Consider the following 15099-nt stretch of genomic DNA (forward strand, 5'->3'; position numbering starts at 1 on the left):
AAAAATAAACTTGCCTATATTTTCATATAATAAAAAAATAAAATTAATATAACTAAAGTAATAAATTTTACTTAATTTTTCTCTACTATCTATTTATATCGCTCTATTAAAAATTAAATAATTTATTATTTTAAAATTATTCTTAAAATTAATAAAGATTTTATTTCTTCAAACCATAGTAAGTAAGGATATTAATAAATTAATAAATAAACTATTATTTTAAAAAATAAATAAGTTATTATTTTAAAAATAAAAATGTGCTATAATTTAAGATAGATAATATATATATATATATATATATCTTGATAGGGGATGGTGGGAGTATAGACCTATATGCAGAACAAAATAGACCCTTTGCCTAATAAGGCAAAACAAAATTCTTTATCAGAACTTAATCATCGGAGTGAGTTTTTAAAATAGTAATAAAATATATATCCATTATATATATATATATATATATATATATAATAAATATTTATTTTTTAGAATTAATAAATATTTATTTGCGGAATAATTTATCTTATATTTCAAAACAAATAGATTTAACTTTATATATAATAACACCTAAATAGTCACAATTAAAATAATAGTAAACGACGAACGTCAGTGGAGAAATAGTTGGAGTACTGTGAAACTTCTTCAAACAAAAAGCCAAAGTGGAATGGATAGGCCAGCTAAGTATAAAATTATTCTATTTTGTCATCCAAGTATAAGAGAAAGAATCTTTTGTTAAATGTTACCAAAATTTCTTAGTATCTTTCTTAGCAACCAAACAAAGATTGCATGGAGATTTCCGAGCAATAAACCCAACAAAAATCTGCAAAGGAGCCTGTAAATTTTGACGAGGACTTATTGTCCTACGCTTCTTTTAAACATCGTTGAATAATAAAGCAATCTTAATTACAACACAAGAAAAACCTGAAAGATGGGACTAAAGACCATCAAAATAAACGAATAAAAATAACAAAAGATGTTGGATGTTATTATTATTATTATTTATAACTAAGGATATCTTGTGGCAAATTCAACTTAATTTTTTTTTTTTAACATATTTGACTCATACAAGAATTTAATTTCAAGACCTTACAACCCTGTAGACAACTCTAACAATATTGGGTGAAAATTCATTTGTGAAATTAATTTTTCTTTAAGACCCTTCTATATTTATTTGGTGCATTTAATTTTTTTTAAATAATTATCGAATACTGGAATTAAGTGCTGATTGATAAGAAAGAAAATTTATATCTTTTCTATAGTGGTAAATTTAATTTAATACATCTGATGTTGTTTGGGATTTTTAAGTCAGAATCTGATCGGACATTGCCTGAAATCAAAGAGAAAAAGATGAGATCGGTAGCCTCAATTAGATCACTCTGAGACTTAAGTCAGTAAATGCCAGAAAAGCAAATACCGATCAAGAAAGAATAAATAATTGCTTACCTTTCATATTGTTGTGGCCCATATTTATAAAATAGAGAATAATACTTTTTCAGATTAATTGGGATTTTATGCTTAACTGATTCCACTTTTCACGGAGATATTAACTAAAATGTCCTATATTTCTGGTTATAATGTAAGACATGCTTTTATCCTGCCTCTCTCTCTTATCCGACCACTCTCTCCTTATCCGATCACATATTCATTGTGACCACCTCATACGTCCTACCTTATTTGAACACTTCATTATTTGTCCAAATACATGGTGTCTTAACTGAATACTCCGTGTTCTGTCCGAACACCTGATGTCTCACCTTAGTTCGGGTTTCAAGACCCAAACCCTGTTCGATTCAAATCGAATTTTTATCCGTATTAATATCCATTCGTTTCAAACTAATAATTTATTTTAATCCGCGTAAAATTTAAATGAGATATGTAAAGAACGGTGAATTTGATAATCCAATTTATTTCGTTTGAAGATTTTTTTTTCTTTGATGTGATTTAAATAATCTAAATTTTGATTAAATTAAAAATTAAATTAATAAAAATTCATTTTAATAAAAATAAAATTTTTAACTTAAAAAAACATGTAAATGATTCAAAATTGTTTTTATGTAATAACTAAATTAATCTACAATCTAAATTGATATAATTTGAATTTGCCCAAAAATAATAAGACCTCAAATAATTCAGACTCATATGATCGGACCTGTTTAAAAGGAAGAAGATAGCAGCAAGCAGCAACCCCACCGACAAAATAGAAGGCTAATCAAACTTCACCTAATAATAATAATATTACATGGATCGTTTGGCTATACCTAACAAGACAACGTTTAAGCTGTCTAAATTTGTATATCCATGTGATGTTCATTGGAGTGGGGACTAGATGCTTCGATTGATGTTAATGCCATGTTTATCTTTCTATCGGCTTTGGTTTATCTTTCATTATTTCTGGCTAGTGGGTTGTGTACATCACATGCCATTCATTGGGTTAGGCCATTTGCCTCTTTTAGGTTGTACATTTATTTGGCCAAGCTCCTTTGATGTTGACTATCAACCCTTTTTTATACGTTTCCATGAGATGGGAAAGCAGTATCATAATTAAAGAGAAGAATTCAAATTTTATGGGTTTTCTTTTAAAAATAGAGATGATAATTGTTTTCCATCTCAATCTGATTAATACGCTCCCCATTAATTTCTTCAATTCCGTTTTATCTTGATATCGTATGGGATGAAGATAGAAGAAGGCCTTTCAATTTTAAATTTACAAATTTTTTCTCATATAGTAATATATTAGTATTTTAATTAAAAATTAATTTATGTATATATAATCTTGTGAAAAAATTCGTCTCACTACGACGTTGATTCTCTACGAGATGAAGATGAGAAGAGCTCCATTTGTTCAGTTTTCATTATTAAAAGTGATGTGTTTATGATTTTTTTTTTTTATTCATGTGTGCATGCATGTCTTTATAAAAAATGAATTAATATATCATTATAATTTTACGGTCGAGTTACACGATGAGAATAGTCATATATTATAAATTCTCTAACCCATAAAATAGGGCTAATTATAGAATTCAAATTTAAGAATCTTGAAAAAAAAAATGGCAAACCTTTAAAATTCAATGGTGGGATGTCCATTGAAAACTTATAGTATCTACTTTTGAAAGGTAATTAATATTTAAAGCACTCGGAATAAAGTTTTCAACCACATTAGATGGAAGGGGATGGGAAGGTATAAGCAAATTCATTACTTTTGAATGGTGGTTGCACCCTTGAAAGTTGAATCCCAATCCAAATTCATTCATTTTCAATTAGAACAATCTTGTTGTGGAAATAATTGATCCACTTCAAATTTTGAAACACTATTGTTTATTGTTTTCAAAATTCTACAACTTCATGGAAAAATTAAATTTGAACAGTCATGATATATTCCAAAAAGATTTACATTTATTTTTATTTGAAAATTGAAAAAGAAATTAAATCAATTAATAATAGCTTAATTAATCGTTCTTGAATTTTAAAATTGCACGAAGTGAAGAATTTTCGATTTTAATTTTTTTTTTAATTATTAATTATGAGTTTATTAAGAGAGAAATTATTTTTAATTTAAAAAAAAAAGATTTAAATTGTTGATGCTTGTATCATGGGATATGTGCATCTAATTAAATTTGATGGTCTACTTTATTAAATATTTGACACAACTTGTGGTGCAATCCCAAGTTGAGGGCAAGAAAAGTAAATGGAAAGAAAAGAGAATTCAAATTGGCTTGGCAATTTAAAGAAAGAAGGATATTAAAAGCCATAATTATCATAAAAGACTAGCTATGACGCTTAAAGTCAAGTGATATAGAGAAGGATAATACTAGAAGAAGAGTAGGAAGACAGGTAAGGATTGGTTTCAAGGAATTATGAGTATTGAAAGAGCAATTGAAGGTGATATGAGCGTATGACCCACCATTCCAAGAAACCATATCTTGGGCAAATTCTTTTTTCCAAGTTAGATGTGATTCTAATTTCCTTGAACGTTAAGCAAATCATACTGAAAATGTGAATCCATGGACCTATATGGAATGGAATGTAAATGTGAATTTCAATATCTACAAGCTAAAGTCATGATGAAAGAATTTTTTTTTTTTTATTAAATAGAGAAGAACCCCATGATAAAGGGATGGGAATAATTGATACTTTATTATTATTATTATTATTATACATAGACTGGTATTATTATTTGCTTTTACCTCATATACCGTGTGTTTAACGTGTGCTCCAATTATGTCTTCACTTAACCCCGCCTAATTCTTAATTGCCTCGTTTATTACTTTTCTGCAACGTAAATAAAAATTTAAAAGAGACTTATTTTTTCAACCATTTGATCTTTGATAGAGCCCACCATAACAAAATTATTGTAATTTTATTAGTATCTGTTAATATTTTATATTATTTTAGAATATGAGTAATGCCCCTTTTATTAAGTTTTGAGAATACCTCTTTTTGAGTTAACTTTTAAAATAATTGAATTAAATTTATTTAATTAAAATAATATTAAAATATTATTAATTAATATTTAAATTTTGAATAAGAAATATAATTTTATATATTTTTTTAAAGAGAACACGTATACGAAGAATAAGAACAGTTCACATCCTTTGAAATTTTGTAAATAAAATAGATAGAGTTTACATAAAACACGTAATGTGCCTTTGAATGTATAAAAGAAGGTTCTAAGAACAACTTTTCCAATATCCCATCCCATTTAATTTCTTTTTCGTTCTGCCATTTGATTTTCTCAGGTCAAATCATTTGTCTAAATGTAAACTATATATTTTTATATTTTTGTTAAAAATAATAAATATATGATATATTGAAGATAATAATTTAGTCTCTATTTTTTTTTTCTATTTTTAAAATAATTCTATATCTAAATTTTATGTTTTTTATTATTTTATATTTAAATAGTTATAAACATAAAAAAATTTAATTTTTTGTTAAATTTATAATTATTTGAATATAAAATAAATAATTAATTATATATAAAATCTAGATATATAAATTATTTTATTAATAAAATACACTTTTAAAGACTAAATTGTTTTAAATTAAAAAGGAGTTAATAGTTAATTTAGACAATATAAATTATTTTGTTAATGAAAATTAAATTGTTACTATAAAAAAAATTAAGAATTAATTTATAAATTTTGATATACATCAAAAGACTTAAATATAATTCATGAAAAGGCTATAAAATCAAATAGTGACTAAAATTTAGTATTGAATGGAGTTGCTTCTCTCTCATTTATCATATCAAATGATTGATCAACTTAATGACATTTACAAATTATTATATTTATTCACATATTTAATCTCCAAGTATTATATTAAATTTATTTTAAAAAATTAATATTACAATCTTTTCTTGAATAACATTTTAATTTGCCCTTATAAAAAATTAAATTTAACTAATAAATTTAAATCAAGACTGAGATTTAAAATCTCAAATATTAAATAATATATTCCTAAATCCAAAATTTCATTAATATTTCATTACGTGACAAGAAGTTCTGTATTCTTTTACCGCCAGTAAAACAATGAAAAAAAGCTTTCAGTGGATGGAAAATCGCCATGGTGTATTAGGTTTGCTGTGTTAACTTCGCATTTTTTTTTATTGTATTTTGGTTTTTTTTATTTTTAGTGTTTTTTTTTTTTTTTTTTTTTGAGGTATTAAATAAAAAATTTAGTTATTTTTAAAATAAAATTATTTATGTTTTTTAAATTGAGAAAGTTTTTTTTTATTTTTAAAATTTTGATTATTTTTTAAATTTGATAACCTTATTAAATTATAAAAATACTTATATATATATTATTAATTTAATATTATAATTAAATAATAAAAATATTTTTTATATATAAATTATTTTATAAAAAAAAATAAAATCTTAATTTAATTCAATTTATCTATTTTAACTTTTACTTGAATACCACTATCCAACCAAGCGTGAAAAAATCATGTACTTAAATAAAAAAAATTATATTCTCAATAAAAAAAATATTTTAAGTAACTCCACTTAAAATAAAATAAATAGTGAATAATCACTTATGACAATATATATATATATATATATATATATATATATATATATATATATATAATGTAATTAAATAATATTTAATTAAAATTTTCTTTTTTTTTATTTTTTTCTTTTCTTCTTTAAATATCCTTCTTTGGTGACTACAAATGAGTCTTTCACCTGTAGCTACTTCACATTAATTTCTTTTATTTATTTATTTTTTACAATAAATCCTCAAATTTTTATCTATTTGAAATATATTTAAATTTATCTTTTTAAAATTATATTTATAAGAACAAAATTAAATTTTATATTTAATATTAAGATCTTACTCTTTTATTACTAGGGACTTATTTCCTCCTCTTAATGGGATTTTATTTATTTTTTAATGTTTTAAATAATTTATTTAACATTTTAAAATATAACATGAATAATTATTTTTTTATAAGAGATTTTAAATCTTAAAATACAGGTTATCTTTTATTAATAGAATTTAATATTATAACTTATTATTAAATTGACGTTTGATTGATGATTTAATTTTTTTTTATAAGTCACAAACATAATAAATTTTTTAAATGATAATATTATAAAAAATTTAATCAGTCATTTAAAATGAAAAAGGATGTATTAGTATACGGGTTATTATTTTTCTGTCTATATCTATTATAAATAGTGAGAAAAATTATATTTATTTATGATATATATTAATAAATTATTAAATTTTTTATTAAAAATATTTAAATTAAATTTATACATATTTTAATTAATTTTTTTTAACAATCAATCAATAAAATTAAAAACTATGGTTTAAATATTAAAAAATTGTAAAATTAAAAAAATAACTCAACGACCATCAATTTTATATTTTAATTTATTAAATGAAAATTAAGAAAGTATGCAAAATAAAATATAGTTAAATCTACAGGCATTCCACTTTTTAATGAAAATAACCAAACCAGAGACAGAAATGTGCTGACAGACTGCAAACAGCGTGCTACTCTTTTCTTTCTTTCTTTTTTTTTTGGAACTAACGGCCTATGTTCCTCGTTTCTTTAAATTTTTTAATTAATTAATCGAATTTTAAATTCTCAATTTTGACCAAAAAAAAAAAAATACAATACCACTAAGCCCTGACGTGTTCCCGCCAGAAACTATAATGTGCTCGTTGGAAACCACCCGTTCGATCTTTTGCGCAAACAAGGCCTATGACTACGGCTATCGAATCTGTTCTATATCTATATCAAATACTGTGCCCAACGAATCGAATTAATTGTTCCTTACACTTTATTAAAAATTTTGGATATTATTTATGTATATAAAATATGTTATTTTTTAAAAATAAATTATATAAAAAAATAAAATTTAAATAATTGTACAACAAATATTGGCCAATGAAAAAAAATAATATAACAGAAATTTGTATTTATTTAAAATTTGTACGGTAAAAAGAAAGGCAAATGCAGAATTTTCTGGTGTGTATAATTCTGGATCAGTTATGATGAGTTCCCAGTTTCAACCGTACGATTCACGCGCATCTCTAGAATACTCGAAAACCACGACAATGAATTAAAATCATGCCCCGGTATCATGTGAATGATGTGATTCCCTTCTTATCATCCACCGCAACTGCACGTGGCCCCACTGTTTAAAAAGAATTCTTTAAAGAAACCTGTCCATGTTCCATTTTCTAGATATGTTCTAAATAATAAATTTGGAAAAAGACCAGTATAATGGAAGTGGTACGTGGAAACGTGCAAGGAACGGCAAGTTGACAGAGTTGATTTTCGAGGTGCGAAAACGAGCTGACACGCCAGCTGCCAAAGATGACACCGTGAAACTACTGACACCGTAATGTTAGACTTGGACGTGTCGTTTGAAATTGAAAACGCAAATTTTAATTAATGAGTGGTTTAGCAGGTGTTTAATTAATCTGTTGGATAGAGTTTATATATATTAAAATAAAAAAATTAATATATTTAATAAATTTTAAAAAATAAAATTAATAATTGATGAATAATTAATATAATATAATTTATATTAATTTTATTTTTAAAATTATTTTATAAGTTAGTAATTAATTTAATTTTATTTTAATTATATTATTTTTTATTTAATTTAAAAATTAATATTATTAATAGTTTTATATTTTTTATTTATAATTTTAATATTTTAATTAACATATTTAAATTTTATTAAAATATTTTTATTAGTAACATAAAATAGAAAATATTTATTTATATCTAAAAACTTAAAATTAATTAAAAAAATTTTTTTATTAATAATAATTATTATTTTATTTATATTTTTTAAAAAATTTTATTATTTTTTTAATAATAAAATAAATAATATAATAAATTAATAATTATATTTTTATTTTAATAATATAATAAATAATATAATATATTAATTTAATAATTATATATTTAATTTAATAATAAAATAAATTATATAATATATATCTTATTAATTATTTATTATATTAATAATAATTATTAAATATAATTTTATTAAATATTTAATATAAATAAATTATTATTAATTATTAATTAATAATAATTATTAACTAATTATTATCATTTATATTCAAGATTAAACTAAATAAGTCCTTACTCACGAATCGTTTACTTCCGGAAGTAGCTAAGAAAAAAAAAATTATACATTAAGTAATTAGGGTGGGGCCGTGGTAAGCAGGGGTCTATAACGAAACAGGTAAGCCATCAATCCCATCAACTCCAATGAATTTAAATAAAAATTAATAATTTTATATATTTAAATATTAATTATAATTTAAAAATAATTATAATTCAAATTTTTTATTTTAATTTCAATCTAACACCGTCAATATTTAACCTAAATCAAATTTAAATCGAACATATATATATATATATATTTATTTTATTTTATTTTTTTTATGGAATGCACAATGATCGAGCGATGATATGCCTTATCAGATAGGCCTACGGTGGGCTTGAGAGATGGTGATAACTTTGTGTGCAAAGCAGAGAAGCATTAGAGAGTTAAGGGTATTATTTCCAGTTGGCACTCGATGATTAAGTTAAAAATGTTAGAGAGAATAGTCTTTTTTATAGAAAATATAAGTATTCAAAGTAAATTTGATTCAATCGATTTACCTGATAGAAGTGTTACCTTATATATTGACTGCTGGATCAATAGAGGTGCTAAATATAATGTGTCAACACTAACTTGATTGTAGCTTTTGATTTTAGTAGCATATTACTCAGAATTTGTCCCTAATTATAAGTATTTCGTTATTTTTACTACAGCGATTATTCCGTTAATAACAATAAGACTAATTATAGACATAATACGACGGTTATTCGGTTGATTAATGTGTTCATAAACAACTTTTCATTAAGAGAGTGTCCATTATTCAAATGTTATTCCGTTAAATGGAGCTATGGCTTTGTTTGGGGCCTCTATGCGGAGGACTGAATAATCAATTCCTCACACCAGTTAGAGGAGTTGGCAATCTTTTTAAGGAGTCATAAGGTTGGTCTTCGTATATATGAACATCACCCCAATGTATATATGATTCCCTTAGTTGGTTGAGGTCTACATGTCATTAATTTATAAGTCTAATATTTTTTAGTATATCATATATATATATATATAATTTTTATTAATTAAATTTAATTTTCATCTTATTTACTTCATGAAAATTAAAGTTAATCAATAAAATTAAATATATATATATATATATATATATATATATATAATTTTATAATTTAATTTGTTTGGTTGGATTTAAATATCTATTAACTTGATTTGACGAAATACAGACTGGTAAGGAAAGAGATGCTGATGACGATGTAGATATGGGTGGTGGTGGGGTCCAAAGATGAGGATGGTGATTGGATCCGCTTGTCGACCACCGGGGCAGATATTTTATGGTAATAGCATCAATTGGGTGGTTGAGAATAGCGAGTGGGCTCCAGTCTCTCTTTTCATATCTATTAAACTATCACGTTTTATTCACGCACTATGCTTGCCACGGCCCATGGGGCTGCTTCCATTTCTGCCTCATGCCAATTTCTTGTTTATCAGGAGGCTAAACATGTTTATTACTAAAATAAATTTTCATTAATTCACAAAATAAAGGGTCGATAAAACAATCCAAATGATATATTTAAACTAATTCAATTTTTTATTTAAAAATAAAATTAATAAAAATTGTATTTTAATTTTAAATTATTATAATTTATAAATTTATTCGATTTTAATTAGATATATTTTTTTATAGATTGGGTCAATGAATAATTTTTTAAAATTTAAAATTATTTAATTCAAATCAATTTAAAAAAGCTTAAGTAATCTACAACTTCAGGGATCATGAGTTAGATGATCTAAACTTATTAGATGCGGTATATTTACATATTTTAATTATAATTGACTTCAATTAATTAAGAATTAAAATAATTAGGTTACCTGTGAAAATTATTATATTTAAATTTATTAATATTTTTAAAATTTATATTTGATAAAAATTTATTCTCAACTACATAAACTCGACTCAATTCTAATTATTATTGTTGAAAAAATATAAATCTTTTTAATTTTATATATTTTAATTAATAATCTATATAAAATTTTTATTTTTTATTAATAATATTTATTTTAAAATTTTGTAATTCTATTAAATATTTAAATTCTATTTTATTTAAAATAAAATATGTAAAAATTTATAAATATTATTGTGATATATATATATATATATATATATATATATATATATATATATATATATATATATATATATATATATATATATATATATATATACATAGAGAGAGAGGTTTGAGTAATGGATATTCAATATGTAAAATTTAAATTCATTATAAGTATCATTCTTTAAATTTAATTTATCCTAAATTTATTATATATTATCTAAATTCATTCTATTAAGGCCGATCGAATTTTAAAAGAGTATAAAAGAAAGTAAAATCTATAAAATATATTAATATGCTCTTATACACCCTTTAAAAAAATTTGAGGGATTAAAAACAAAGTTTTTATATCTACCTTTACCGTATGGTGAGAATGTTTGACCAAGGGCCAATTCAACCTACAAACTGACCCAAGTCAATGATTTTATCCCTTCAAACCGGCGGTTCTGAATCAAAATCAATCTGATTCAAAAAATTATTTTATTTTATTTTTTTTCTTAAAATTTATATTAAATTCATATTTAGAAAATTTTATTTTTTTGCAACAGAAACTAAATAAAAGATATCTGAAAATTTATTATAGTTTAATAATATATAGAGTTAAACCATAATCGGACTAAAATTATTTCCAATCAAAACCATTTTCAAACCTAAATGGAGCAGAACCATGAGATATTGGTTCCAGCTAAAACCGGCTTATGGCCAGGTCTATATTATTTGATAGATCGATCCAAAAGTTTTTTATAATCTATAAATTTATAACATCATAAAAGTTACACAAATATTTATAATTATTTGAAAATCATATTATTCATCAGATGAACTAAGATAAAAATCTTCAATTGAAATATATATATATATATATATATATATATATATATATATATATATATATATAAAAGTTAAGAAATCCACTTAAAGAGGATAAAACTAAAGTTATCCTAGGCCAAAATCTCCAATAGCATAAAAATTATATTTATTAACCAAGAAAAAAACTTAAAAAGCAGAAAAAATGAAAGGCAAATGGCTACTCGGCCGACGACCCCGCCCTTCAAATAAAAAAAAATAGAGACTGTTTTGAAAAAAAAGAAAAAAAGTGGAGAGAAGAGGCTGCGAGATGGGACATAATTATTAAGTTGTTATCTTTACTTTTACAGAAATTAACACTATTTTAATAAAAATTTTATAAAAAAAAATAAAATTATTTAAAAAATAAATCATTTAAATATAAAAAATTTTAAATAACAAAATTTAAATTCATATTTTCTCCATCATCTAATATTAAAATTAAGGTAGTGACCACCTAACTCGTCTTCACTAAGCAAGTTCGCGGCCGTAGCGCTCAATTTTCTCATAGGTGCGTGAAAAGGCTAAACATGGTTTAACAACTGACAGTACAAAGGGAAAGACATCTGCCACCTGTACTTAAAAAATTTTAATTTCTTAATTATCGAGAGAAATTTATTAATTTATTGATTTAAATTTAAAAATTAATATTTTTAATTTTTTAATTTTTTAATTTTCTTTATTTTTAACTTAAATTAAGTTTAAAGTCAAAATTTTATATTAATTTAATTAAAAATAAATAAAATTAAACTTCATAACTAAGTATAATGATGAAATTAACGTTAAACCTTTTTATTTGTCAATGGACGTAGCTCTAGCAGCCATGGCCCCACCGGCCAATCAATTAAGAAAGTAAATTTTTATCTCATTTTATTAAAATGAATAGAGTTGTTTCAATTAATTTTTATGCATTATAATATAAGAATTTAAGGTTCAAAATTTAATAATATATTTTTTTCAAATTTTTCAATACATAAAAACTCATATACTCTGAAAATAATTAGCATTAAAAATAATCACTGTTTATTTTGTTAACCTTTATAATAATCTGGATTATAATAATGAAAAGGAAAAAAAAATATTTCCTAATCTGCAATGAAAATTAGTTTTAGCTCAAAATTTGTCATATAGAAATAAGAAAAATTCTTATTTATATTTGAAAAATTATTTTTATTTTTATATATTTTTATAAATAATCACATAAAATATCTATGCGACATTACTATTAAAATTATTATTAAAAAAATTATATTTTTAAATATATTAATTAGAATTAAAGAATATTAAAAAAAATTAAAATAGTAAAATAATTTTTTTAAACTATATTTTTTTTAACTGTAATTAAGATGATACTTTTTTTTAACCTCAATATGTACGAACATATTTAAAATTTTCAATTTGAAATTAGAAAAATGTACGGATACTACTATACTATATTTCGCCCATAAAATCTGCGTGCCATATTAGACTGATTAGTTGAAGTTATTAAGCCCAGAGCCGAATCATTAAATAATTTAGTCCATATCTGTTTATTGTTTACCTTCAAACCCATTGTATTAAATTTTATAATTTTCTCAACCAAATTGTTCAAATCAAATTGTTTACGATAAATGATATCTATTATTATTACCTTTATTGAATATTCATATGAAAAAAAGGAAAGTATGCTAAAGAAGAAGGACAACGTGTAAAGATGATATCTATTCATATATGACAAGATTTTGGCAAACTTTGGACAGGTTTTAAATGTGTTGTGTGAATAACAAATGTGATTCTTCTTTGCATAGTATATATAATTGTTATTTTTTGAAGTAGAATTAGTGCCTATCACCGTCTTCATCATCAATGCCATTTTAGTCTAGACAAAGTTTCCAAACAAACAACTGTGCCATCCTATCCTTGCCTTTGCATTCGACTTTTCCCCTCTATCTAATCTTCCAAATAAGTTGTATCGAACGTCCATATCACCATCCAGTCGAATCCAGCTTTGATCGACATAATCCTAATTTAATATGCAAACCTTTTTATTTTGTCAAAAATACCCTTCACACTTGCCTTCTTTATTCTTTCTCCTACCAGACAAACGAGAATCAAATATTTGGGTTCCGTGTTAATTCAAATCATCTTAAATTAAATTTATTTTATTATTTTAATTTAATTGTAAAATTAAACTAGAGAACAAATATAATTTTAATTATAAATCTATTAATATATTATATATTATTTTTTTAACATTTAAGAAGTAATTAAAATATAAATTATATAATATCTTGTTTATTAGTTAATAGAATTATTTTTAAAATTGAAATATGAATTAAAAATAAAATTAAATTATTCAAAATTAAATGAAATATAAAAAAATAAAATCTTATTAAAAATTAGATTTAATTTTTATTTTTAAGTAAATCTCAAACCGAATCCGCATATCCCAATTACCAAACAAAGTTGCAATTCCCGACCATTCACCAACCCAGCACGATCAGCCACACCCTGGTTGTTCCATGTAGCCGAGCCGAGCCGAGCCAAAGGAAGACACAGCCAAATTTACTTGAGGAGACAGAAAAGCTTATGGCCGTGATTGACTAGGCTTGTGGGTCCCATCGGACCGGACTTGAAGACAGATTTCAAAACGATTAATAAAATAGAAAAAATAGAAACCTCCCGTACCCAAAAAAGAAGAAAACAATTAATAAAGGCGAAACGTCCTCGATGGCCTAAGTATTTTTTGGTTCACGCGCCTGTCTGTCGCATCATTGCTCACTCTCTCTTCGTATTTCTTTCTCGCTCTACATTTTCTCTCTCTAGTGTTTCTTGTATATAAGCTCATAACCTTGCCACCCCACCTCACAACCGAAGAACATATTATTCCGCAAGTACTGCAAGAAAATCAAAGCCCTAGCCCTACTTTGCTGTGTAAAGGTTTCTCTGTTATATTGCTATGGAGGAGCATAGCAACAAGAAGCGTGTCAGGGAGGACGAGGTCGAGGCTGAGTTTGATTTGCCTGAGGCGAAGAAAATAAGGGATGATTTATTGGATATTCTAGACGAGTCGGATCCTGACGCGACGACTCAGGATCTAGACTCTGTTATGAAGAGTTTTGAAGAGGAGATATCTGCCTCCTCTTCGCCAGTCGTTGTCGACCTGACGTTGGATTCCGGTGAGTCCCAGCCTGAACTTGGGTACCTTCTTGAAGCTTCAGATGATGAGCTTGGGTTACCTCCATCTGCAACTTCTTCTGGGGAGGAGGCTAGAAATGAAGTAAAGGAGCTGGTGCGAGTGGACTCAGGTGGAAATGATGGATTATGGGGGTTTGAGGATCAGATCCCGAGTTATGACTCGTTCGAATTGGGAATCATTGAAAATTATAACACCGAGTACGCGGCGTTTGATGACGGATTGTTCGACTATTCGAATGTATGTTTCGATTCGTCCGATTATTCGGATTATTCTTGGCGGCTGGGATCCATGCCGGCCGAGTAAATGAAGAAACCAAACGTTTCGGCTAACGGCACTATGAGACGATACCGTTACCGTCCATCCCGCATATTTTTGTAAA

General features: G+C 24.6%; 1 protein-coding gene across 1 annotated transcript; it reads left to right on the plus strand.

The window, feature by feature from the left end:
- The first annotated feature begins 14371 nt into the window (after positions 1 to 14371).
- Positions 14372 to 15078, plus strand: LOC110651603 (uncharacterized). The gene has a single exon (XM_021806979.2). The coding sequence runs from the start codon at positions 14481 to 14483 to the stop codon at positions 15021 to 15023; it is 543 nt and encodes a 180-aa protein (XP_021662671.1). The 5' UTR covers positions 14372 to 14480; the 3' UTR covers positions 15024 to 15078.
- Positions 15079 to 15099: the final 21 nt, after the last annotated feature.

Source organism: Hevea brasiliensis, chromosome 13 (genome assembly GCF_030052815.1).
Source record: "Hevea brasiliensis isolate MT/VB/25A 57/8 chromosome 13, ASM3005281v1, whole genome shotgun sequence".
Lineage (NCBI taxonomy): Eukaryota > Viridiplantae > Streptophyta > Magnoliopsida > Malpighiales > Euphorbiaceae > Hevea > Hevea brasiliensis.

Excerpts from the sequence above, each read along its gene's own strand:
- LOC110651603 (XM_021806979.2), top strand. The coding sequence starts at position 14,481 with ATGGAGGAGCATAGCAACAAGAAGCGTGTCAGGGAGGACGAGGTCGAG.